Raw genomic sequence first — 22,435 nt, forward strand, 5'->3', positions numbered from 1 at the left:
CGCTGTGCGCCTACGAAGGGTATATAGATCTGGCGGATAGATTGGTCCTCAGTTACACAAGCATGTCGCAAGCCATGCGCCCACCACTTGTGTATATCTTGAGACGTAGAAGAGTGAGGCGGGGAAATGAAATGAAGCAAGGAAATGAGAGTACGGTGCCACCGCAAGAAGGCTAAAAGGATACGGCTGATCGACTAGATAAGACGCAAGACGGCGAGCTGAGGAGGAGAAGGAAGAAGGATTGGGTCAAGCGCGGTGATGATGCGAGAAAAGGGATCGAGGCGAGGTCACAAGAAACCAAGACAGATTATTTGGTAGTGTAAAGATCTAGAAAAGATAATGGTCACGCTGGTGGGTGGGTAGATGGCGACCAGCGGTGTTTTCTCGCAGTCACTCAGTAGTGGTGACGAATTCGAACGATGAAAGTACGATGGTGTTGGAGGAGGCGAAGCCATGGGCAGAATAGACCAGATCCAGGGATCCGCAGCAGACGACTCACTCCTGGGCTAACTGCTTAGGCTCTTAGTCACTCATTTAGAGCATGCCACTTGGTGCTCAACCAAACTAATCTTTAGGCCCAAGCAACATGACAAAATAGGTGCCAAGTTTCCATGACTCGGACTGCATTTGCGATTCTAGCCCCCGGGGTGGGTCGACAAATGCGAGCTCTAGGCGTGGATTAAGCCCCAGGCTGAGCTGGTAACCCCGCGAAATGAAGCCTGTAAAGCCTAACCGGGTCCTTGATGAGCACAGATCGCATCGGCATCCTCCGTTCTGCAACCATACTCAATCTTCTCCGCGCATACTGAAACACGTCTGGCGAGCATGTGCATATCCCAGATACGCTTGAATCAAGAGAAGGTCCACTTACACAGCAGGATCCCTCTATCATCACCTGATGACCTGCTCTTTTTTGTCATCATTGGCTTCTTCCATCCTCTACCAGCTGCACAGTGACGAAGCTTGGGCTTGGTCTGGATAGTTTGCCACGTGCAAGGCACTGGCAGGTCACTGACCGAGCGGGCATTCCGGAAGAGCAGTAGCTACGATTTAGTGGCAAATAATGGGCTACAATGGGAGAAGATTTGTGATTATTATTGACGCTCTCTCCATTATCTAATAGATTGGGTAGTCACGTACGTCTGTCATTCATCTCCTAACCAGATGATGGCTGGCATTGATGACCATTGGGGAGTGTGCATATAATTCCTGGTGAGTTCCTCGCATGACTCCATCCCGCTCCCCAAGTCATGTACACGAATTATCCACATACAGAAGAATGTAATATTTGTCCATCAACGGACATGTTAAATAAAGGTCATCATCGAAGCTCAATTGAAGGACATACCCCTTGGTTCCAAACGCCTTGCTTGCCCTCGTGCTTCAATTCCAGTTGTTGATACCTGTTTCTTGAAAGTCAGTCTCAGGGTTCTGGAAGCCATCAACACAGAATAAAGATACTCACTTTTCGCTCTTGGAGTGAAAGTATATCCCACTCACGCGACCCTCGATTTGATTAAAACAGATATAATAGAAGCCTTCGAAGCTCGCTCCTTGGATGCTTTTGAGCTTATAGTCAGGAACCAAGAAGTGTTCCTTCCATCTCATAAAGATATGTTCTTGTTGCCACCAATCCTCGTGGTTCATGGGGTATACAAAATTGATGTTTCGCTTCGCGTGCAGACTGAGTGGCCGCCATGCAGCAAATCTTGCCCAATGCGTTAAATCAGTCTTATCACTGGCGCCCCAACTTGGGTCGCCAGTTCTAAAGCTATACTTTTGATCGGGCCCTCCAATGATTTCGCCAGTGAAGAAAGTCGTCAATGTAGGATGGTCCGGGGTAAGACCGCATATTTGTAGATACCCAGACATGCTGGCTTGTTCCAGATCCACTGTGAGGATCGTCACCTCCACATTGTAGATCTGCCGGTCAGATTGTTGGGTTCCTTTAAACACAGAGTATGGCTGGAATGTAGCCGACGGGTATTGAGGTCGCAATCGCCGACCTGAAAAATCCCAGGGTTTGGCGTCGCTCGTCCAATCTAGTTCTTGGTCGATCGGTGGCACTCCTGCTGGCCTAATTTTGGCGAAAACCCCGGTCCTGTTGTTCTTGTCGGACGAATCCGAGGCAGGCAAATGGCCAGTTCCCAGAGATATGTCTATCGCCTTGTCCGCTTCGGATTTTGTCTCTACCACGTCCATATCTGGCGATGTATGACGTATAGATGAAACTTGATCCGAGTTGGACGGCAGAGAGTCCTCGGCTTCGTATTGTGCAGATTGCGACTCTCCGCCCAACTTATGATTCGAAGCCGCAGCTGAGGCCTCTTGATTACTGACCCCATCCAAGTCCGTCTGTTGCTCGGGGACTTCGGGATGTAGCTTCTCTTCAAAGTCCGGACCCGGCGTGTACATGCTTGCCTCTTGCATCTCTGACATAGCGGCGGCCGTGTTGTTGCTCAAGCTGCTACGAAACTCGCCATTTGTATTGTTGCGATCCTGTTGAACGATGGCTCGATCATACCGCTGGTCGTCATAGTGCTCGGGAGGTGGTGTCAATGGAAGAGGACAGGCGACATTGGCCTGATCTATCTCAGACTGGACTTGGGCGCTGTCAGGCGTAACCGATGCATGGGTTGGCATTGAAGCGCAAGAACCCGCAGTGTTATCATAAGGAGAGGATGGCCAGGATGCAATCGTCAGATGTAAAAGATGATGATGGTTGAGGCCGATCGGGTGGGAGGAATTGTCACCCGGATAGTAGAAGAGTGCGCCGGTTTAGATGCAGTAATCCATATACGGGTTCGTGAGCAAGAAAGAGAACAGGAGGATGGGAAGATGGATAGCTACTATGGAGAGATCAGGGACAAGATCAAGTTTGCAAATGGTGTGTGATCAATGACCAACGATGAGAAGTACGGTAGCGAGTCGTAAATTAGCGTGCTGGGTTTGCAACTTGAAGCGTGATGGATGGATGTCCGGATAGGTGGATGATGGGCTTCTCGGGCAGTCGAAACCCCCCCACTGGGACCTCGTACAGGACGTACTGGCACCGACACTGGCGCAACGAGCTTCCAGAAATCTATGGCCCGAAGCCGGAGGGAATGGCCGAGAGGAGCCCCAAATTCGTTATGGGGTGCCTGGCGTCTTTGCCGTCATCACCAGACTTTAGTTAAGGCTCTACCTGTCATCCACTATAATCCTGGGATATTGCGGGGTAGTACCCAAGGTCATCATCCCAACTGCCAGGTACCCAAATCAAGCCGTGCTCCAGATGACTTCCAGGTGTCCGTCATCTGCACAAGAGCCCCAGCACACAGGAGGCGAAGTTACCGAGGCTCGAGCTCGCTATAGAGACACTCCTTTTCCATAGAACGGGCTCTCCGTCCCGTTCGAACAATAACCTGAAGTCTCGATTTCGGAGTTCGCCATAATTTTGCTCATGCTCCAATCATCCACCATCGCTCTTCGATTCCCTCAAGATGCAGCTTCAGATAATAGGCATCTCCCTTGGTACAAGGCTCTTGTTAAGCACCATCGTTGCTCCCGTACAAGCTCACAAGATGGCTGGCTTGTAAAGAGACACATTCCTATGGCCTGACCACTGAAAGCTATTTTGATGTGACCCACTCCTCTGGGACGTTCCGTCGAGCCAGTATGCTCACAGTGTCCTGTCGCGGGGTCGGTCAGAATCTTCCCCAGTGTGTCTCATCGTCGTGAGTATCTCAGAAAGTGCTGCATCAGTCGCTCCATGGCGTGGTGACTTGAAAACCTGCCTCAAATTGGCTTAATCTATAATTCACCAACATCAGTAAAAGCCTCGCTCTAGTCCACAATACGCCATACCTTGAAATGCAATGAGATCAGCGAGAACACCAGTGCCTTGAGGTCCTGCACCAAGTAGTAGAACACTCTAAGTCCCTCGGGATCGGCTGAGTCCGTCACATCTCCCAAAGACCCGATTTTCGCAGTCTAAAACAACCCCTTTAGCATTTGCCCGGCAGATACAGCCAGGACGAGATAACCTACCTCAAATTGAATGTGATCGCTCCCGAGCCGAATCTCCAACTCTTGTCTACCGTCCTTGTTCTTCTGGGGCCACCGGGAGTCGTCTTCCTTCATGATCTCGCTGTCCTTGACGATGCGCTTGATTTCGGAAATTAGGAGCGAGCTGACGCACACTATTCCGTCCTGATTAGGCCCGGCTTATTTTTGAAGATACACAGAGCACGAGGAAGGGTGTTACGCACTTTCTTTGCGAATCAGAGAATCATTGCGATAATTGGAGTTATTGGCATATCGCGCGGTAGCACTTCGACCGTCGCCAATCACTCGGAAATCGAACTCTGGGAAATGGTCAGCCAAATATCGGTGGGTGCGTCTGTGGTCTCAGATACCCAAGAATTCGTGTCCAAATCTGCCCGAATGGCCGGAGCTGCGATGTGGTTAGTCTTCTGCAGCGTGAGCGTTCGACCTGGGGGAATGCCATACTAGTACCGCACGTAGAACGGCTCATTTGTGTTGGCCATATCTATGAGCTCTCTGACTTGATGTACGCGAAGTTGGAAAGGTCATTCAGTCAAAGGTGGGGTACCATTTCAAAAGAATAGGCGAGAGACTGCACCAGCCTGCGCAACGGGGTTCAAGTTTAAGATAATTGTTGCCAAGCCATGTATTTTGCGTGCGTACTGCTACGGTATTGCCCAAATACCAGCCTTGCCAATACTGATCCGGCAATACCAGGTAATGCCTTGATCCTTATCGACTTCATGTCTAACAGTTCTCATATAGGTAGTATGACCAATCTCAATCCTCTTTCTCTCTGGGAGCTCTTTATTATCAAATGCCAGCGTACCGAGTTATGACACTGACATATCTCCTTAACTACAGACCAAGCGGTTTAGAAAGACTCCGACTACGGAGTCTATATATTCCGGGAGATTATCCGAGAGGTGGGTTGGAGAAGCATGTGACACTGGCTGCCAGTGTGGCTTGCAATGTTTTTGGAGAAATTGTTAGCCTCCAACATCACTGCCAGTTCCCGGCCTTTATCGAAGCGCCAAGAAGTGACGCAAACAAATCGCAACCAGTTCATCAGCTAGTACAATTAGTACTCCTATTCCTGTTCCGAGTTGGGAGCTCAACAGTGGATCTTGACTTCGAAAATAATTCCTTTTCTGTTTTCCTCTTTTTTCGAGCTGTCACCAGGATTGCCACAGCCATATCAGATCCACCATGTCTAGCCTATCGGACCAGGTCTACAATCTCTTTGCCAGCGTGACTGGTAGGGAGAAGATCGGGTTCCTGGATTCATCTGCAACATCGCTATACGGTATGATTGCTCATGGAAGTCCGCATGGAAAATCAAACTGACACGACCTAGTCGCGGCTGCGGCTGTCGTGTTCAATCCCGTTTTCTGGAAGTAAGTATCTGAGGTCGATATCCGAATCTGAAGATTGCTTGCTGACTAGCCTAGTATTGTCGCCCGTGCTGGTAGGCTTCCGATAGTCGACTGGGACTCGCGTGGAAACTGATTCTGAGTAGAATACAACACACATTTTTTGACCAAGATATTCCGATCGCCCTATTATGGATGCTACGCTTTGGCAGTTACCATCTTCTCTATCGGCATTATCCGAGATCACCTGTACACTGTTGCCTTGAATGAGCAGCCAGTCTATCCTCCACTACACCAGCCCGAGTTGGGCATCGGCTTGTTCCTCACTGGCAATGTCCTTGTCCTGTCGAGCATGTGGGCTCTGGGAGTTACCGGTACCTACCTCGGCGACTACTTCGGAATTCTCATGGACAAGAAGGTCGAAGGATTCCCTTTCAATGTGACTGGTGCACCAATGTATTGGGGTAGCACGTTGTCGTTCCTCGGCACAGCTTTGTACAAAGGCCGCACTGCAGGTGTTCTGATCTCTGCGGAGGTATTCGTCATGTATCTTATCGCGTTACAGTACGAGGAGTAAGTCCAACTTGTGTCTTCAGCATCATCGAGAACCGGTATTCACAGCTGATCTGCTCATAGTCCATTTACTGCCAAGATCTATGCGCAGAAAGATGCTCGGCCTGTCACTCGGTCTATGACCAAACAAAAAGAGCGGAAGAAGGCATGAGTTATAGATGCTTCTGACAGTATTCGCAATCAGAGCTAGTAACTTCTCTTGAGAGAGGGGTTCCGGTGCCTGGTAATATCCAGGATCGCCATGATGGTGGGTAGCGGCATGTGAAGGAGATGCATGATACATCAGTCTTGCGCCATTATGCTTTGAGTTGTGATACCCCGAGTCGTTGATGACAGGAGACTCAGCAAACAGGTGATAGAGAGTAGAAAAGTTAGGGATTTTATGATCTCATCAGGCAGCACCCCTGCCTAGAATTGAATTCTTGTTGTTCGCGAGTCAAGTTCTACCAACATTTCCTGCGTCACGAGTCAGTTCCTCCGCAGATCAGCCTCTGAGGAGAAGTTGGCTCTCAAGATGCACCTGGAGTTTGTCACCGTCCTGAACACTCGTTCTTCTTAACTTCGACACTCATGATCATGCATCTAAGGCTGGTGTTGACTCAGATTCCCTCCAGACCCTCTTCTTCCTGAAAGAAACAATTTTCACCCCTCCTTTTTGGTTGGGAGGCCCATCCCAACCACTTTACTCGCCGCGATTCCCACCTACCGTTACCTCGCTACCTCAACCCTCCTTTCGTAGTACCAACAAAATGCCTCCTCAGCACGTCGAGATCGCAGAGACCATCGCGGGGCTCAAACGAGCTATCCGTAGGGAAAAAGAAGGTAATCACCTTTTTTCCTTCCGAGACAACCAACATTCGCGGTTGATGAGCCTGGCCCTAACTTGCCCACCTAGCTCCCACAAACCAGCCCATTCACGGTGCGACCAACAGAGGAAACAAGTTGAGATATGGTGCCAATAACGTCCACTCTGGTGCCCTTCCATACCCGCATAGTATCGAGGGCTATAAACAGGTAAACTTTCCTTCCGCCTTTAGCTTTTCAGTTGTCAATGTTGACAAACGCCGTAGAAGATCGAACACGCTGGATATACGCGCTACATCCTCGACAGAAATCCCAGGCGATACAACGAATATGGCGATGAACTAGGTGACAGCGAAAGCGATACAGAAGCAGACGAAGATGCGCAGGACGAAAACCCATACAGCGGGATTCGCATTGAGGGTACGCACAATCTAACGTCATGTATACATTCGCTGACATTATTTAGAGCTCTTGGGCCCTCTTAAGCACCCCTCCGAACTTGCAACGCATCCCACTTTGTCCCTCCCCTTCCTCGATCCTGCTCTCCCCGAAATGGTCAGGACTACCGAAGACAAACTGCGCCAGGAGAGAGCCAATCTTTGGCGCGCAAAGAACCAGAACAGACATTTTATTGGTGATGAATCTTGGATTCCATCCCAGGTTACAGAAGGTTTGGACGATTGGGATTTGTTCGAGCCCAAACCTAGGTTGCCCGCCCTCTCACCTCGCAAAAAGCGAAAGACATCAAGGAACGGGATCCTCCAAAATGGTATTGACGGACGTGACCACGCCAATTCTGGAGACCACGGCACTGCGGCTGCACTCGACAAAGATAATCCATCGCCAAAGGACACTTCAACTGTGGAAACTCCTGACAATGAACAAAAAGTGGCGGAATCAACAAAAGCCTCAGCCACTCACGAGGTTGATATGTCTGAAGCAGATCAACCAGCTACCAATGGCGTACATGAAGATGCCGATCCTGGCGAAGACAACAGGTCTGGCGTGAAACAAGCCCAAGATGGGGAAGATTCGAACAGCCTAGATGCCGCAGACAAAATGGACACTGACACAGAAGAGCAAAACGACGAAGAGCTCCCCAACGATGGCACACCGGAAGCACCTACACGAAGAATCACACGAGCACGTGCAGCCGAGCAAGAGGAGTCAACGGCCGACTCCCCCCATTTCTCTACTACGACGACCGATTCATCACTACTCCAAATCGACCCCTTATTCCTCCTACCACCATCATTGGCCGCAAGCCAACGAGCCCCAAGACACCTAGCCCGCCTCGGCCTACCGGTCGAAGAATTCCTCGAGACCAGACGCCTGTTGACCATGTACATACAAAAGCAAGAAGAAAGCATCCGTGGCTACGAAGCACTTCTGGCGAAGCTGATAAGGGCGAAGAGAATGCGCGACAAGGTTTGGGAGTGGTGCAAAGCCGAAGGACACGTGGGCGAGTGGTCAGACGGCGAAGACTGGATCGATGCCGAAGCCTGGGGCCTGCAGCCGGAAGAGCTGAAGAAGGGTAAGGACGAGGAGGAGGTCGAGGGCCAGGAAGACACAGGCAGGAAGGGCAAGCGCCGCCGCAGAGACTAGAAGTCTTGTGCGGTCGAGCCGCCTCGAGCTCGAGTTCAGACTGCCCCACTGTTCGTACAGGGCAGATACTCACTGCGTTCCAGGGAGTCTCCATGGTTGGACGGAACATTGCACATGACGGATGAGTAGACGAAGATGAAGGTTAAAGAATCGAAAGAATGAACAGATAGCTAGCTGTTTTGAGAAGGAATAGACACGATCTATGCTCCGCGCCAGTGTCTCGTGAAGATGTTCCATGTTCTAGCCGTGACCATTGCCACCTTTGTTTAGAGTTTGAATGTGAGAAGTAAAACCTGAACCCCTTCGTGCCTCAACCCCTGCCATTGCATTTGGATCACTTCAAGAGACCTTGCCCAGCGGTTGAATTGATTGCCCTCGGTCATCTCCAGCCTCCCTTCCCCATAACCATTCGTAAAGATCATAAATACAACCATGCAACCATTCCATCACACCAAGTCAAGCGGACCACTCAAACTCCTTCGGAAGCCGCATCGCCTCCCGCTTCAGCCGGTTCCAGCGCAACGTCTCCAGATAACTCATGGCGCGGCAGTAAGGCCAGCTCTGGTTCCAGCCGACTTCGTGAGGGAAAGTGTGTTTGCACCTGAGGGCGCGATTGGCCGACCACATGCGCGTCATCCACGGCTGGCGGACCGGCTGAGGCGCCGGTCGAGGGTCGAGGAACGTGGGTGAAGGGTGGCCACGTCTCCACTGTCTGCGCGTCTTGTGACTCGTCCACCATCGCACCGTCTGGAATAAGACTGCCCTGGGGCCCTTCCACTACGCAGGGCCGCGGATCTGCTCAGGGTCGCCGCCTGTCTGAACGCCGCCGCCCATGCGGCTGTCGCCGTTGTTGTCTTCCAGATCTTCCGGGTCGTCGTCGCCTTCGCCGTCGCTGCTCTCCGCGTCCTCAATGTACAGCTGTGCGCCTTCGGCGATCACGCCTGCTTCCTTCAGCCGCGTACGCATCTCCCTTCGTTCGCCATCCTGCCATCGTCCCAGTGCTGCTGCCGCGTGCATGCGGAATCCGAATACTTTGGGTTCGTACCGTCTGCGGGTTTTGACGGGCACGAGCGCCGGATAAACCTGGAAGAGGATGTTGTGGAAGCTGGAACCGAAGTAGGCGCCATCGATGGCGGCGTGCCGTGAAGATTTGGGGTTGTAGATGTCCTCGCATTTGGCGCAGAAGAGTTTCACGCTCTTTAAGCCTGGGTTGTCGCTGGGTCCGAACGGGAGTAGAGGGTGGCTGTCACAAAGTACTCGTGGACACCGGCCAAAGTCGGATTTCTTGAACTTGTCGACCATCTTAGCTAGTCCACGAGTTGTCACGATGTATCGTGCGTGGACGAGGCCGTACAGGTGTCGAGCAGACTTTTCAATCGTTTCACGCATATCATCTTCACAGTCGAGATCGAAGACGTCGGTGATGAGATCGAGTGCATGTTGGTAGTAGTGGACCTCCGTGTTAAGGCCGGTCAGATTGAATCGATCTGTGATGTATTCCTCGTCGATCTCGCAGAAGTATTCGTTGCCACGAGATGATATGAACTAGACATGGGGTAGATTTGGTCAGCAAGTTTGGTAGTTTTTATAGGCTTTGATCAGTAAAGCAGAGCGAGCATCTTTCCAGAATCACACACGTAGACTTTATGGTTGAATGTAAGAAATAGAGGCCGTTGCTTCAATTTGGCACTTCTTGTGCAGTGCTTGCCAGCCATTTCCCATGGTGGATTGTCGTGGGCGAGGACGAAAAGCAATATTGTGGAATCCATCCATGCCGAGAATGGCGTCTTGATCATATACCCAGGCACAGATCAAGCTCAGATGACTACAGTGAACGGAATTGAACTCCACTATCATTCCTTGAATTGCTTCTCACAAATAGATTTGAACGTCCCTTCGGGTTGTGTGGGGGCGTGGGTGCTAGCACCGTGGTTCTGCTCAAGCAAGGCACACCTTCATGGATTTCACTCTGGTCAAATAACAAGGACAGGGCGCAACATGAGGCTGGGAAACGCCGTAGAAAAAGAACAAACTCACCCAATCTCGCCAGTAACTCGTGTAGTCACTGTCCGTTTCTGATTGAAAGTCCTCCATTATCTGAACGGCATGGGCAGCCAGCCACTGCCTTCCTTGGAGGCGCTGTAGGCCGACGTGATTTGGTCAAGTAAATTGAGGGTGAAGAACAAGTTCTCTGTGTATCAATGTTGAGTTTGAACTTTTACGTGGCTAGAGATACGGAATGTTGGGTTTTGGTCGTGGTTGTGAGAGCGAAAGGACAGTGCCTTGTGAGGTTCAGATCTCACAAACAGTCCGGTGAAGGACAGTCGCGCCAGATGCGCCCTTGGCATTACGGCGGGCAATATTGATGCTTCGCGCGATTTCAGTTTCCGGCTTGAGCGAAGGTAATTGCGAATTTAGCTGCCTTAGGTACGTAGCTAGATCACATCTTGAAAAGCTCATCCTAGATCAAACTTGCGACATGCGGAGTATCCGTGGCATAGGGAAAAGATATTACCATCCCGTCATCGTCTTTAGTTCTACGGCCGAACCTTGGGGCCTGGCACCTCAGCCTCAACATGAAATGTGGGTATTTTCTTAACGGCTGGAGCTAACATCGCCAGTTGTTTGGCACTTTCCCATCCAAAGTTTGGCGTCGTAGCAGGTTGATCTTGGCTCGGCTTAAAGCGACACAACTATGGCTTTTCGTCATTAATTCAGGAATCGAGCTTGGAGTTTGCATGCTCCATTATTGCGTACACAGAGGCGCAATGCTGCTTCCATGCAATGCATCCAACGATGGAGCTCTTTTCAAGTACCGGATAGATGAACATAATCATGTTATGGCTATGGCGAGTTGTGACAACTTTTCTTTGACGGGCCCAGAGGTGGGACGCAGCAACCGCATTTTATAAACTTTCAAAAGGCTTGACAAGTGTCTCAATTGCGCACCACCTTCGGTCCTTTAGATATTCTAGGATTGAGAATGACGGACAAACCTGCTTTCACCATTGTCAGTATCAAACATCCTGATGAGCTTCGGGCACCAGAGACCCGATATACTGTCAACTCGTACACGCATCGACATACAGGTCGACGGCCTAAAAAGATTGCTCTCAAAAAGCAGCTAGCAGTTTCGTGGACGAAGTCCAGAGAGGACACTCCCGATGAGTCCATATCATCGGGTGGTCCTCCATCGGTTGACGCTGATCCGTCTCAATGTGACACGAGAAATTCTGCCGTCATCGCCAGTCCGTCACCTTTGACTATCGAGTTCACGGGTACCCGTAGGGATCCTTTCAATTCATATCCTATTGAAGTTCGAGGATGTGTTGAAGGAGCAGTTGACTTCTGGTTGAAAGAGTGGACGCCGGCACAAATCCCAGGTATGACACAACTCTTGCCTAAACCAATTGATGAATCTCCAAAACTAAATTGTGCGTCAGCGTTTTTAGACGGTCAGCCAGCTTTCACCGGCGTCGTCATTTCCCGCATGTTTGGACTGGCCATGAGCAATGCAGAGACTTTTCAATCACTTGTGGCTTTGAGCCAGGCGATACGAGAGTATATGCTTGGACGTGATGTCGCTGAATTCATATCGCCCGAAGTGCTTTATCATAAAGGTATCGCTCTCCATACACTATCACTGCGACTAAATAGTCAATGCCCTGTCGACGAGACGATGATGCTCACGGTTCTGAATCTCCTGGCACTCGATGTATGTCTGGATTCTTGTTTCACCAAGCTGCCGGGATTGAGCTGACTGATCTGAACAGCTCATTCGATTCGAAAGCACTTCCTTCCGGCTCCATTTATCTGCCCTACGTCAAATGTCGACACAACCAAACGCCTTCAAGACTGACTTGCAAAAGCAAATATTTCTAGGCTATTTAGACGCGTAAGTAAAGTAAACTCTTTTTGGGTGTCTAAAAGTGTACTGACGCTGCTGCAGAAGTAAAGTTTACCTTCAAGCTCTAGAATATTCGGAGAATAAACACCACCCAGATCGCAAAAATGTGAGCGTCCCGCCCACTATGTCGAGTCCAATTCCCGCCGAATCGTCAATGACACTTCCACCTGGTTTCCGCGCACTGGCACTGGAAGGTCAGCTGTCATTGGGCCTGACCAGCATCCTTGCTCGATTTTCTGTGTGGATCGAACTTGTCAATGACTCCAATGTATCGAAAAACACAGCTATGTTCATGAAACTCCGACCATGGGTGGACATAGAGAACCAGTTCCCCATCCTTGAACGTGAAAGGACGGTGAACCCTCCTAGCACAGAAAAATTAGTATGCCTTTCGTTGTTCTGCCTAGCTTGTTACATCCTTCGCCGATTTTCACTTAGTGGCATCTTCCACCGAATGTTAGCAGATCTCATGGGCTCAATCAAAGACTTCCAACCCCGCGATGAGTGGCAAGTTGATTTGAAGATATGGGCCACAACGCTAGCCGCAGGGATCGGCAATGAACGCCCATCACTTGCTTATCGAAGTGCGCCACTTGTGGATTCTGTCATCGATAGTCTACCGAATCCTTTCGGTATGGCTCAGCCAGAATATCTTTTCCGGCAATTTCTTGCCGATGAACACTCTCTTAAGGCATGGAGTGCATGTTGGACTGCAGGTCTAGGAAGGAAGAAACTACGTCTCAAAACTTGATAGTCAAAACATGCAGAATCGATCAACAATGGCTGCAAGAAAGCCAACGTCGAGTACACAGCACAAGTCGACTTTTTGTGAGGGGTGATGGCAGCAGATGTGCAACTGAAAATCAACTCGGAAGATTTGTCCCAATATCAGAAGAAATCGGCTCTACGAGGGATGAGCGGGTAGCAACCTGGCGGGAAAGCTGACTACTGGAAGCTGTCTTTGACCTTACGAGTACGACGTATTCTGATCAGCTATCCAGTTACTACACTCCTTTATGGGCCCCTCAACAGCTTCAAGGAGATCTGTCAATTTATCTCGAGGTTACCATATTTTATTAATATATCCAAAACGAATCACCTTGGGAAATTCCACATGCCAAAGGTCCTGCTTCTTTTAGATGACAAATAAAGCAAGGAGCCCGAAGCAGCAAAATGAAATTCCCCAAGCCAAGGCTGTTACTCGAGCACTGATGTGGAGCATTTCCTAATTCGAAAGTCAATTTCTATCCTCTGATTGGCTGTTCTGGACACTCAGGCCTGGGGCCAGGAGATCTCGGCAAAGAGTACTCCATCTTAACTTCGCCAATCTCAAGGCATATATGGGAGGCCTGAGCGAAAGTATACAAGCAGGACCAGTCATCATATGAAGTACATGCATAGGGCTAGGCGATAGGGTCCGGCCTTCGCCACAGTGCTCATCGTCGGGCATTTGACGAATCACCACGCTCAATCTCCCAAATAAAGCTAGCCTTCAACACTACAAGAACACCAAACGAGTCTAGTACAATAAGATCCAGGCGATATCCCCTCCGCATGAAGCTGGTTTCGTCGGTCTCATATATCGCCCCGTCGAGGGTGAGGATATCAGGTTCTTAATTTAGCTGATCCGTTCCAAACCCGACTTAGAGGGCGAAACAAGAAGACTGGTCGTTCTGCTATGGCAAGGGCCTCCCAGGTTATCGACCAACTGCGATAGCTGTGGAGTCCCACTTTCCAGATGAAGAAGTTAATTCTTTATATCTCAGTTGCTGGATCGTTTTCCATCCACTATACCATTCTCCACCGGCTTGATAGGCCTCCTGACATAAGGATTGGGGGAGATATCAACAATCTGGGGGCCTAAACTCTTGATTCTTGATCGACTGAATATCAGTCCTGATGGTTGGGTCTCAAGTGCGTCTCACCTAGAGCAAGATCCATGTTCTCGTGGTTGATGGCTTGTAGGCACGGTGATCAGGGTCAATGTCGGCTTCGGTTTCGGTCTGATCAGACTCATTTTTGGCCCCCAGTACGAAAGATTCAAGTTGCCAGTGACTTAGGCAGGTATACAATCGGTCAGCGTGTATATATTCAGCGTTCATACCCATTCACTCTGGTAAGTTATTCATCCTCATCCCACCTTCTTTCTTCTCCATACCCCTACCCATAGCCCCCAAGATGGCATCTCCACTTCTCTGTGACAATGTTACACCAGAGTGCCCTGTTGAAGCGTCCATCTATGGATACTATCCAAATACCTTTGCGAATTGTTTCTTCGCAGCTTTCTTCGGCCTCTTCACTTTCCTCAATGTGTACCTCGGTTGGCGATACCGTACTTGGACTTATATGATTGGTATGGGACTTGGCTGCTTGTCATCGTGTGTTGGGTATGCAGGCCGTATCATGCTCCACACGAACCCATTCAACAGTACCGCTTTCAAGCTCCAAATCACGCTTCTCATCATCGCTCCGGCGTACCTCTCTGCAGCGATATATCTCACCCTCAAGCATATTTGCTTGTGCTTCGGAGAGAAATGGTCACGAATTCGACCTCGTTTCTATACCTGGATCTTTATCTTCGCCGACAGCATTTCATTGGCTCTCCAAGGAGCTGGAGGTGGCATTGCGGCTAGCGCTGGGAGCAACTCCAAGCTTCGTGCAAAGGGTGACCATCTCGCGATGGCGGGTATCGTATGGCAGGTGTTTACATTGACGGCATTTGGAGTTTTTGTCGTTGATTTTGTCGTTCGACGCAAGCGTGCGCTCAAACTACATCCATTCTCGGAAGAGGCAAAGGCAACTATCAGCAGCTCAAAGTTCAGACTCTTCGCCCTTGGCCTGGCTACTGCCTTTATCGCAATTTTCCTCCGATGCGTCTATCGCATTCCAGAAATGTCTGGTGGCTGGAGAAATCCCATAATGCAGAATGAGATGCTGTTTATCATCTGTGAAGGAGTGTAAGTTACAACCACACTGACCTTCCCCAGATTGCAGATACTGACTGCCATATTCTGATAGGACGATCTCGATTGCTGTTCTGACCATGACTATCTTCCATCCTGGGTTTTGCTTTCCACGACTCGCCGGACGTCTTGATAACGGAATCTACTCCCCAGTTAAGGCTTCGCATGGTCAGTCTCACCAAATGGGTTCGACAACTTATAAAGGGTCAGACAGTGATACAGAAAATGCTAGCAGATCATTGTACTGATCAGGTATTTGATCTCTGAGCCAGTGAGCACCCTGGGGAATGGACCTCCACAACTACATTCACAGCAAGCTTTTGCTTATGCCTCGTACTTTGCCTGGAGAATACGAACCGATTACCATCACTCGACATCGAAGAAGACTGGAACTCATCCCGGTTTTGGTCACCCTTGCAGGCTCTTCAGACACAGTGTCCCCGGAATGGTCCAACAGCGCAGAGGCAGCCGGTCATAGGGTGGAAGGAAGGAAGAAAGAAAGAAATCTCGTAGAAATTGAGACACACGTGCACAACTAATAATGCACAAAAGAAAGATCAGCACATCTTTGTGTGTACATAGTGCTCGTCAGGGCGGCCAGATCGGCCAATCGATGGAGATATCACATCAAGTACTGCACAATGTCTGAGGATGCCATGTATCCCAAGTATGCGTTTCGCTCGACTTCCAGTATAAATGGGCAAGATCGTATTAACCCTCGAGTCCGTGCCTCTTTGAGCATTGTGTTATCTTTTTCTCTCCATTCTCGACATCTCGGGTCACTTCCAAGGTTATGGTCCGGTACGCCGGGTGAACTCTCCCGTCCTGAGCCAGAATTTGAAATTCACTTAGCACGAATACACTGTAGCCTGCTTCACTAGATCGAGCTAATAGCCAAGGGTGCCAGACGGGAATCTAGGCTTGTGGGACCTGATTATGTCAGAATAGAAAATTTACGAGGGCCACTAACCACGGATAACAGGCCTTTAGTGACCGTATCTAAACATCATGCCTATCTCTCGAGTTATCTACCCGTACGGAACATTTACAGCAGGCTTGACTCCCTTTCAGAGTGGGTAAAGTAGCCCTGAATCCGAAAGTGCAAGACCCACTAGTGGATGATCCCAAGCATACGGGATACGAAGTACCTCGGCGCTCGTGGTCTATCCAGTGAGTGACCAGCGACAGCGGCCAATTCCAAGAAGTAATCACACCACATACGAGCCATGAGCGACATTCTTTTCATTCTCGATTGACATGTGCACACAACTCGCTAGTATGTTCCACAGGACTCGATTGAGACGACGGCGGTCACTTGACCCGTCTCCTCGCAGCAGGTCAAATACCTCTGGAGAGTACGCGAGGTGAAGGACCAAAAGGTTCTGGTCCTCACAAACCAAATAAACAAAAAAGTCAACCAAACCAAAACAAATGCAATATCAACCGTCCATCAGCTGACGAGATAACCTCTACTCTGTTAAAGGCAATTCAGACACTACAAGTCTATACCATCAACTATATCACATCTACCCATGTCGTCGATCAAACCCGAGATACTAGTCCTTGTAAGTCAAACGCCGGGACAGCGAGCGGCCTTCGTTGTCCTCGCAGCCCATGAACCGAACCCCCTTGACTGACATGTGAAATTTTGCCGACGATAACGTAGCATCACGAAGAGACACCAACTCCCTCCTCAGAGAGGCCCAATCGGGACTTCCTGATGACCAACGACTCCAACTGCGGACAGCTAGGGCGAGAATACACCGACATGAGTTTCGAGGGGCAGTTCGACACATACAGCATCGAAAGCCCCGTCGAGATTCTGCACGATGTCTGGGACGAGCTATGTCGGAGGATCATGAAGTTTTGGTGAAAAAGGGTTTGTTAAAAAGGAAAAGAAATCGTTTGATTTCTGTATGATGAAGGCGTTGTTCTTATTAGGTTCCAGATTGCACTGGGATTGGGTATCTAATTATTAACTTGACCAAAACATGATGGTCTAGGGAATTCTATGTAGCGCTGCATGCCCAGAAGTAAATGCGCCGATGCTATGCAAGATCAAAGGTTTTTGTTGGTGTACATGGATTCGATGCCGAAAGAACCGTTTCTCATCGGCCGGTTGATCGGTTCGTTCGACTCCTGTTGAGGTCCACCCCGGCGAGCGAAGTCGAGGTATAGACACGGTCGATGTCGTAAGGGCTAGCATCATAGTTGGCAGCTTCAGGGATAGACTCGGCCCTTGACTTGGTGCGAGTGAGTTGTGCCCTGTCCACGGCATCTGTCGAGCGAGATCTGGTGGCCTTTAGCGGCTCGAATGCCCGACCGTCGACAGAGGTACCCTCTGAACCGCTTGTCGTCGAGTGGGTTGTCGGGTATCTTCTCAGCTCTTTTTCTTCCTGTGCTCTTGAAGGCCCATTGGCGGCGGCGGCGGCGGCCGTGGCGGCTTTGGCACGCATTTGGTTCATCACAGCTTCGGCCTGGGCTGCGTACACACACTTGGCCCGGATCTGTGCTCCGTATTTGTAGAAGACGAACGGGAAAGGCACACATGCTAGAGCGAGGAATGCCGGAACTGAGCTTGCCCAGTGAATCCCCAGAGCCTTATACATGTCGCTGGTGAAGAGCGGGAACGCAGCGCCGAATAGTGATCGTAGAACGGTGTTTGCGGCAAGGACTGAGGCGGCGAAGATAGTGTAAGAGTCAATGAGGTAGTTCGTGATGCCCAAAAAGACGATGTTCAGGCCGAACCCGAATGGCGCTCCGGCAAGGACGGGTGAGATCCAATGGATGGAAGGGTAATTCGTCCATGCAAACCAGAACATTCCAATGGGAATAGCAATGGAGCCATATAAAGATGGCTCTAGGCGTGCCTCAGGTGGTGCGATACCGCCATTCTTTTCAGCCGCAGCAACATACCACTTGTTGGCCCAGGCGACGAAAGCGATACCAATGACCATGCCGCCGGCGACGCCCAGGAAAGGGAGACCACCAACTCCTTCTGACCAGCCACGGGTCTGTTGAAAGACGATGGGATAGGCGCCGAAGAGGAGGTAGAGAGTTCCTGGATAGATGTCAGCATGAAAAGTTAGAGTTGCGGCATTGCACTTACCATAGACAATAGCGATGTAGATTGATAGCAGGAGGACGATAGGCTCCATGAAGAGGAGAATCCAAGGTCTGATCAGGGCAGTGGTGAGTACGGATCCAAGAGAAGGTGTGCCCTTTTCCTTGTCGCCCTGGAGGATGTATTCCTTTCCAGTCTTCTGTTTCAGAACAGCAACTCTCTTTCTCAAAATCACTGGAGCGTACGTCTCTGGCACGAACAGCGTCCCCAGGATCCATAGCACTCCAGAAAAGATAGTGAGCAGACCCATCACCCACCGCCAACCTTCGTTTTCACTTAGGAACCCAGCAATCCATGGAGACGCACAGGGACCAAAGGAAGGTGCCAGCGCAAACAAGCTCATTGCCAGCCCACGCTGAGATGCAGGGAAAATATCAGCGATGACTCCCCCAGCATTGGTCAGAGGTGAGGAGCCAAAGGCGCCAGCGAAGAATCGGAGCACGAGTAGAGTGCCGGTATTTTGAGAACCGGCACAGCCAGCATTGAAAGCCGTAAAGGCGCCAAAGCTAACAACGAAGATGATCTGGCGTCCATAGATCTCGCTGAGAGGAGCGAATATCAATGGCCCGGTTGCAAAGCCCAAGACGAATAACGAAATCCCAGCAGTGATGAGTTCGGTACTCGCACCTAAATCGGCGATGAGTTCTCGTATGGCGCCTAGGAGAAGAGTTAGATACATTGCAACCTGGATCAATGGATACAATTTCGGACAACTCACCACTGAAGGCGCTTGAAGCGAAAGCCACAGCAAGAGTCTCAATGGCCACGATGGTTGTAATGAACCATCGAAAATTGCCGCTCCAGTTGAATGGATTGCCAGCGTCTTGTGGAATATACGTTACAATATAAGGATCTTCCGCTGTGCCTGAGCCCTCATAGGGAAAATGCAGCACCTCATCTGTGACACGAGCTTGGTCGAGGACCAGTCTGGAAAGAGGAAGAGATCGTGGAGCAGAGTTCCGGCCCTCGGGCTGTTTTTCCGCCATTGTGCTGGCCAGATATTGATTTGATTTGAGTATATATCTGGGTGACAAAAGCCTGTAAGATAAAATATTGGCCTTTGAAATAGATGAAACTAGGAGAAGGAGGACAAGACGAGGGTTCCGTGGCTTAATATCCTTTGCCTCAACTAATAAATCTTATCAAAGGTTTATTTGGTGGTGTTGCATCATCGTCCAACTTCGGATACAGCCTTGGTGGGTTCCGTTTGGATGGACCTCGAAAGGCAAATCAGGTCCACAGCCGCGAGCAGTTGCCGATGGACCGAGCAATCTAGTTTGTGGTTTGATCCACGTTGTTCAAGTGGCCGACGGAACATCACAAAGATAATAATGAATGACATCTGCTACTTGATAGTGCGACCATGTCTAGACCTAATGGCCTCGAGGCAAGTCGAGTGATTTGAGAACCGGTGCTTCATCCCGAGCTCGAGTCGTGACATAATTGCTAGGTCAGATAATGGGTGTGTCGTAGGCGGAAGTTAATGGCGATATCTCGAGAACACCTCATCGAACAGCACAGATCCAAGTTGTGATGCATTATGCGAGGTTTCATCGCCCTTGTGGGAAGTCTGTCTTTCCACAACAGTCTTGGATCAGACCAAACAACGTGGCTTGCTGACCGAGTTGAAAGCTTGACAAGTCAGTCAATCTGAAACTTCGAGAATTTTCAACGGAGCGGGTCGAATTGCGGTTAGTGACAATCCCTTTTTTATTGCGAAGTACCTCGGTTCATCTTTGATCTCCTGAGGTCGACCGTTCGTGCGTATCGGGCAGGCCGTAGATAAGTGGTCCCCAAGGGCCAAGGCGGTGCCACTTGATTCTGCATAAGGCATAATGCGAATGCACAAGAATTAATGCTCATTGTTGATTCTGTTGATACCACTAACGGCGCGACAACTTGCAACCTTGCAAGACTTTTTCTATTTATTTGCCATGATCCACCCCAGATGATCGACCTTGCGTGGCAAGCTTGTTGATTATTAATGAATATCGTGATAAGCAAAAGTGTGCTCGAAGGCTAAGTCTGAGTCTGGAATATGAAGACGACAGGCGTTTTATGCCAGACCTCGCACGTGGCCCTGTTCCCTACGAGGTACCAGTGGGCAATCAGACTCAAAGTTGTTCATAACATCGCACGCCGCGCTCTTTTGACCTCCTGCACTTCTTCCAGAAACTGTTCCGGGACTTCTACAAGTCTGTCGCGGATATAATCCGCGAAGCCTTTACCCAAAGCATCGAGCAGACGACAACTGCTGACCCCACGACCAAGTGGTCCGTAAATCACAAAATGAACCGCCCATATATTGGGGAACTCCATACGTTCAATGAAGAAATCATCCCGCCAGTCGTCACCCATGAGCTCCTTCATCTTATCCCTCGTCATGAAGGTCTGAAGCCAGGCATACTGGTGAGCGTGCCGCACAAACAGGCCAAAATTGATGTTTGCGCCTTTGTCACCCGACCGAGCGAGGCAGATGTCTCCCAGTCGGGCCTTTCGAGTTGGGCCGAACGAGGAGAGATCGACGTGGGTTGCTGTCTCATAATTCTCTCGCTTTCCCAGGCTTTGATACCTCGGCGGATGCCCGGCGTCTACAGTCTCCGCTTCTCCGCCGTCTTCGTCCAGGAGAACCACTCCCTCCTTGAGTTTATCCTGAGGGTACAAGGCAGGGTAGTATGCAAGGTAGGATCGAGGTAATGCAGTTCGCGTGTCCAATGAAAGGTGAAATCCCGAGAAATGATGCATCGCAATCTCACTCCACGCTTTCAGTAGCCCATATATCGCTAACTGAGTATCGGCTTGCACGAAAGTACGGCAGTAAGTGGTGCTTGCAAATTGTGATCGTGGGTTCGCTGCTGGTGTCCCCAGGATCTGAAAGTCAAGAAGCTGGAATTGATCCTTGAGTCCCTTTTGCTCGAGGGCGTGATGCATCTGTGCTTCGAATAGCTTCCACTTCTCCGCCGTTGCATAACCTGTTGCATTTGTCAAGAGTTGGGCTTCATATCCTCCATGGTAAAATATTGCGAGTTTCGTTGTTGGTGGTGGAGCGAACCCCTTGATATTGGACAGCCTCACTCGATTCTTACCTACCTGCTCGATCTTGATATTCGTGGTATCGGCCGCGACATCAGAATTGAGGTACATACCCCCTTGAAGCTCATACAGGAATTGGCACTTGATATTGTCCTCGTTGACCAGCCCCTTGGTGTTCTCATGCTTGGTGATGACAGAAGTCCCATCGTCAAACACCTCGGCAATCCCGTAGGAGAGGTCCACGAAGGTCTCCAGAGGGTATTCGTCAAAGCCGGAGAAATTGGACCCGGTCGCATATGCCGAACACTCGATCAAGTGTCCTGCAACCAGAGTACCCGCCAGTCTATCGAAGTCGGTGTCGGACCACTGGTGCCAGTACCACGCAGCGCCAATGACAGGACTTGCATCCGCGACTCGTCCACAAATAATGACATCTGCCCCGAGTTCCAGACCTTTCACAATAGCCCTCGCTCCCAGGTAAGCGTTGGCACTGACGAGCGGCTTCCCTTTAGTGTCGAGCAACGCAGTCGCATTCTCAGCCAGCGAAACTTTGTCATTTTCACTGTCGAGATGTGAAGGCAGTTTGCCCGTCTCCGCCAATTCGGTCTTTACCTCCTGCAGCAAGTCGTCTCCGAACACGTAAGCAATCTTCAACCCTAGCCGTTTCACCTTGGAGAGTTTCTGTGCTTTCTGCGCCAGGCCTTTTGGGTTCAGCGCACCGCCGTTAATGATGATCTTGATGTTGCGCGCCTTGATAACTTCTAGCGTTTGCTCGAGTCCATCCCACGCCGTCGGCTCCCAGCCGTCGTGTTGGCCGAGTGCGAGCTTCTCGGCGTTCTCTGCTAAATTCATCTGCGATTGTCGTTCGGGTCAGCAAAATGATTTTCGAAGTATTCTCCAAAGAGTAGACACATTTCCTGCGCAGACTCTGCATGACAGACGCTTGAATGAAATGCCTGTTCAGTTGCTTACCTCGGCCAGGTAATCCCCCGTGATGAAGTCAACGGGTCCAAATGTTGCTTGTCGG

The 22,435-nt window shown here is 50.1% G+C and overlaps 9 protein-coding genes across 9 annotated transcripts; 4 read left to right on the forward strand and 5 right to left on the reverse strand.

Annotated features, from left to right (window-relative positions):
- Positions 1-1,461: 1,461 nt before the first annotated feature.
- On the reverse strand, positions 1,462-2,643 carry LTR84_012856 (uncharacterized protein; the record flags this gene model as incomplete). Its single annotated transcript, XM_064856363.1, has 1 exon — positions 1,462-2,643. The coding sequence occupies one exon, from the start codon at positions 2,641-2,643 to the stop codon at positions 1,462-1,464; it is 1,182 nt and encodes a 393-aa protein (XP_064707539.1).
- Positions 2,644-3,825: 1,182 nt separating this feature from the next.
- Positions 3,826-4,529, reverse strand: MNH1 (Protein mago nashi; the record flags this gene model as incomplete). The annotated part of the gene is made up of 5 exons (XM_064856364.1): positions 3,826-3,972; positions 4,030-4,181; positions 4,251-4,346; positions 4,398-4,435; positions 4,498-4,529. 5 exons carry the CDS (start codon positions 4,527-4,529, stop codon positions 3,826-3,828), a joined length of 465 nt encoding a protein of 154 aa, XP_064707540.1.
- Positions 4,530-5,235: 706 nt separating this feature from the next.
- Positions 5,236-6,123, forward strand: LTR84_012858 (uncharacterized protein; the record flags this gene model as incomplete). The annotated part of the gene is made up of 5 exons (XM_064856365.1): positions 5,236-5,332; positions 5,384-5,423; positions 5,478-5,494; positions 5,546-5,972; positions 6,036-6,123. The coding sequence occupies 5 exons, from the start codon at positions 5,236-5,238 to the stop codon at positions 6,121-6,123; spliced, it is 669 nt and encodes a 222-aa protein (XP_064707541.1).
- Positions 6,124-6,721: 598 nt separating this feature from the next.
- On the forward strand, positions 6,722-8,381 carry LTR84_012859 (uncharacterized protein; the record flags this gene model as incomplete). The annotated part of the gene is made up of 4 exons (XM_064856366.1): positions 6,722-6,794; positions 6,868-6,986; positions 7,043-7,196; positions 7,243-8,381. The coding sequence occupies 4 exons, from the start codon at positions 6,722-6,724 to the stop codon at positions 8,379-8,381; spliced, it is 1,485 nt and encodes a 494-aa protein (XP_064707542.1).
- Positions 8,382-9,158: 777 nt separating this feature from the next.
- CKB2 (casein kinase 2 regulatory subunit) lies at positions 9,159-10,475 on the reverse strand (the record flags this gene model as incomplete). The annotated part of the gene is made up of 2 exons (XM_064856367.1): positions 9,159-9,926; positions 10,419-10,475. The coding sequence occupies 2 exons, from the start codon at positions 10,473-10,475 to the stop codon at positions 9,159-9,161; spliced, it is 825 nt and encodes a 274-aa protein (XP_064707543.1).
- An 889-nt stretch (positions 10,476-11,364) lies between these two features.
- Positions 11,365-13,039, forward strand: LTR84_012861 (uncharacterized protein; the record flags this gene model as incomplete). Its single annotated transcript, XM_064856368.1, has 3 exons — positions 11,365-12,096; positions 12,155-12,276; positions 12,331-13,039. The coding sequence occupies 3 exons, from the start codon at positions 11,365-11,367 to the stop codon at positions 13,037-13,039; spliced, it is 1,563 nt and encodes a 520-aa protein (XP_064707544.1).
- A 1,427-nt stretch (positions 13,040-14,466) lies between these two features.
- On the forward strand, positions 14,467-15,249 carry LTR84_012862 (uncharacterized protein; the record flags this gene model as incomplete). The annotated part of the gene is made up of 1 exon (XM_064856369.1): positions 14,467-15,249. One exon carries the CDS (start codon positions 14,467-14,469, stop codon positions 15,247-15,249), a length of 783 nt encoding a protein of 260 aa, XP_064707545.1.
- A 2,110-nt stretch (positions 15,250-17,359) lies between these two features.
- On the reverse strand, positions 17,360-19,361 carry LTR84_012863 (uncharacterized protein; the record flags this gene model as incomplete). Its single annotated transcript, XM_064856370.1, has 3 exons — positions 17,360-18,312; positions 18,361-19,032; positions 19,094-19,361. 3 exons carry the CDS (start codon positions 19,359-19,361, stop codon positions 17,360-17,362), a joined length of 1,893 nt encoding a protein of 630 aa, XP_064707546.1.
- A 1,138-nt stretch (positions 19,362-20,499) lies between these two features.
- On the reverse strand, positions 20,500-22,260 carry LTR84_012864 (uncharacterized protein; the record flags this gene model as incomplete). The annotated part of the gene is made up of 1 exon (XM_064856371.1): positions 20,500-22,260. One exon carries the CDS (start codon positions 22,258-22,260, stop codon positions 20,500-20,502), a length of 1,761 nt encoding a protein of 586 aa, XP_064707547.1.
- Positions 22,261-22,435: the final 175 nt, after the last annotated feature.

The sequence above is a fragment of the Exophiala bonariae genome (assembly GCF_035927105.1).
Source record: "Exophiala bonariae strain CCFEE 5792 chromosome Unknown scaffold_9, whole genome shotgun sequence".
Taxonomy (NCBI): Eukaryota; Fungi; Ascomycota; class Eurotiomycetes; order Chaetothyriales; family Herpotrichiellaceae; genus Exophiala; species Exophiala bonariae.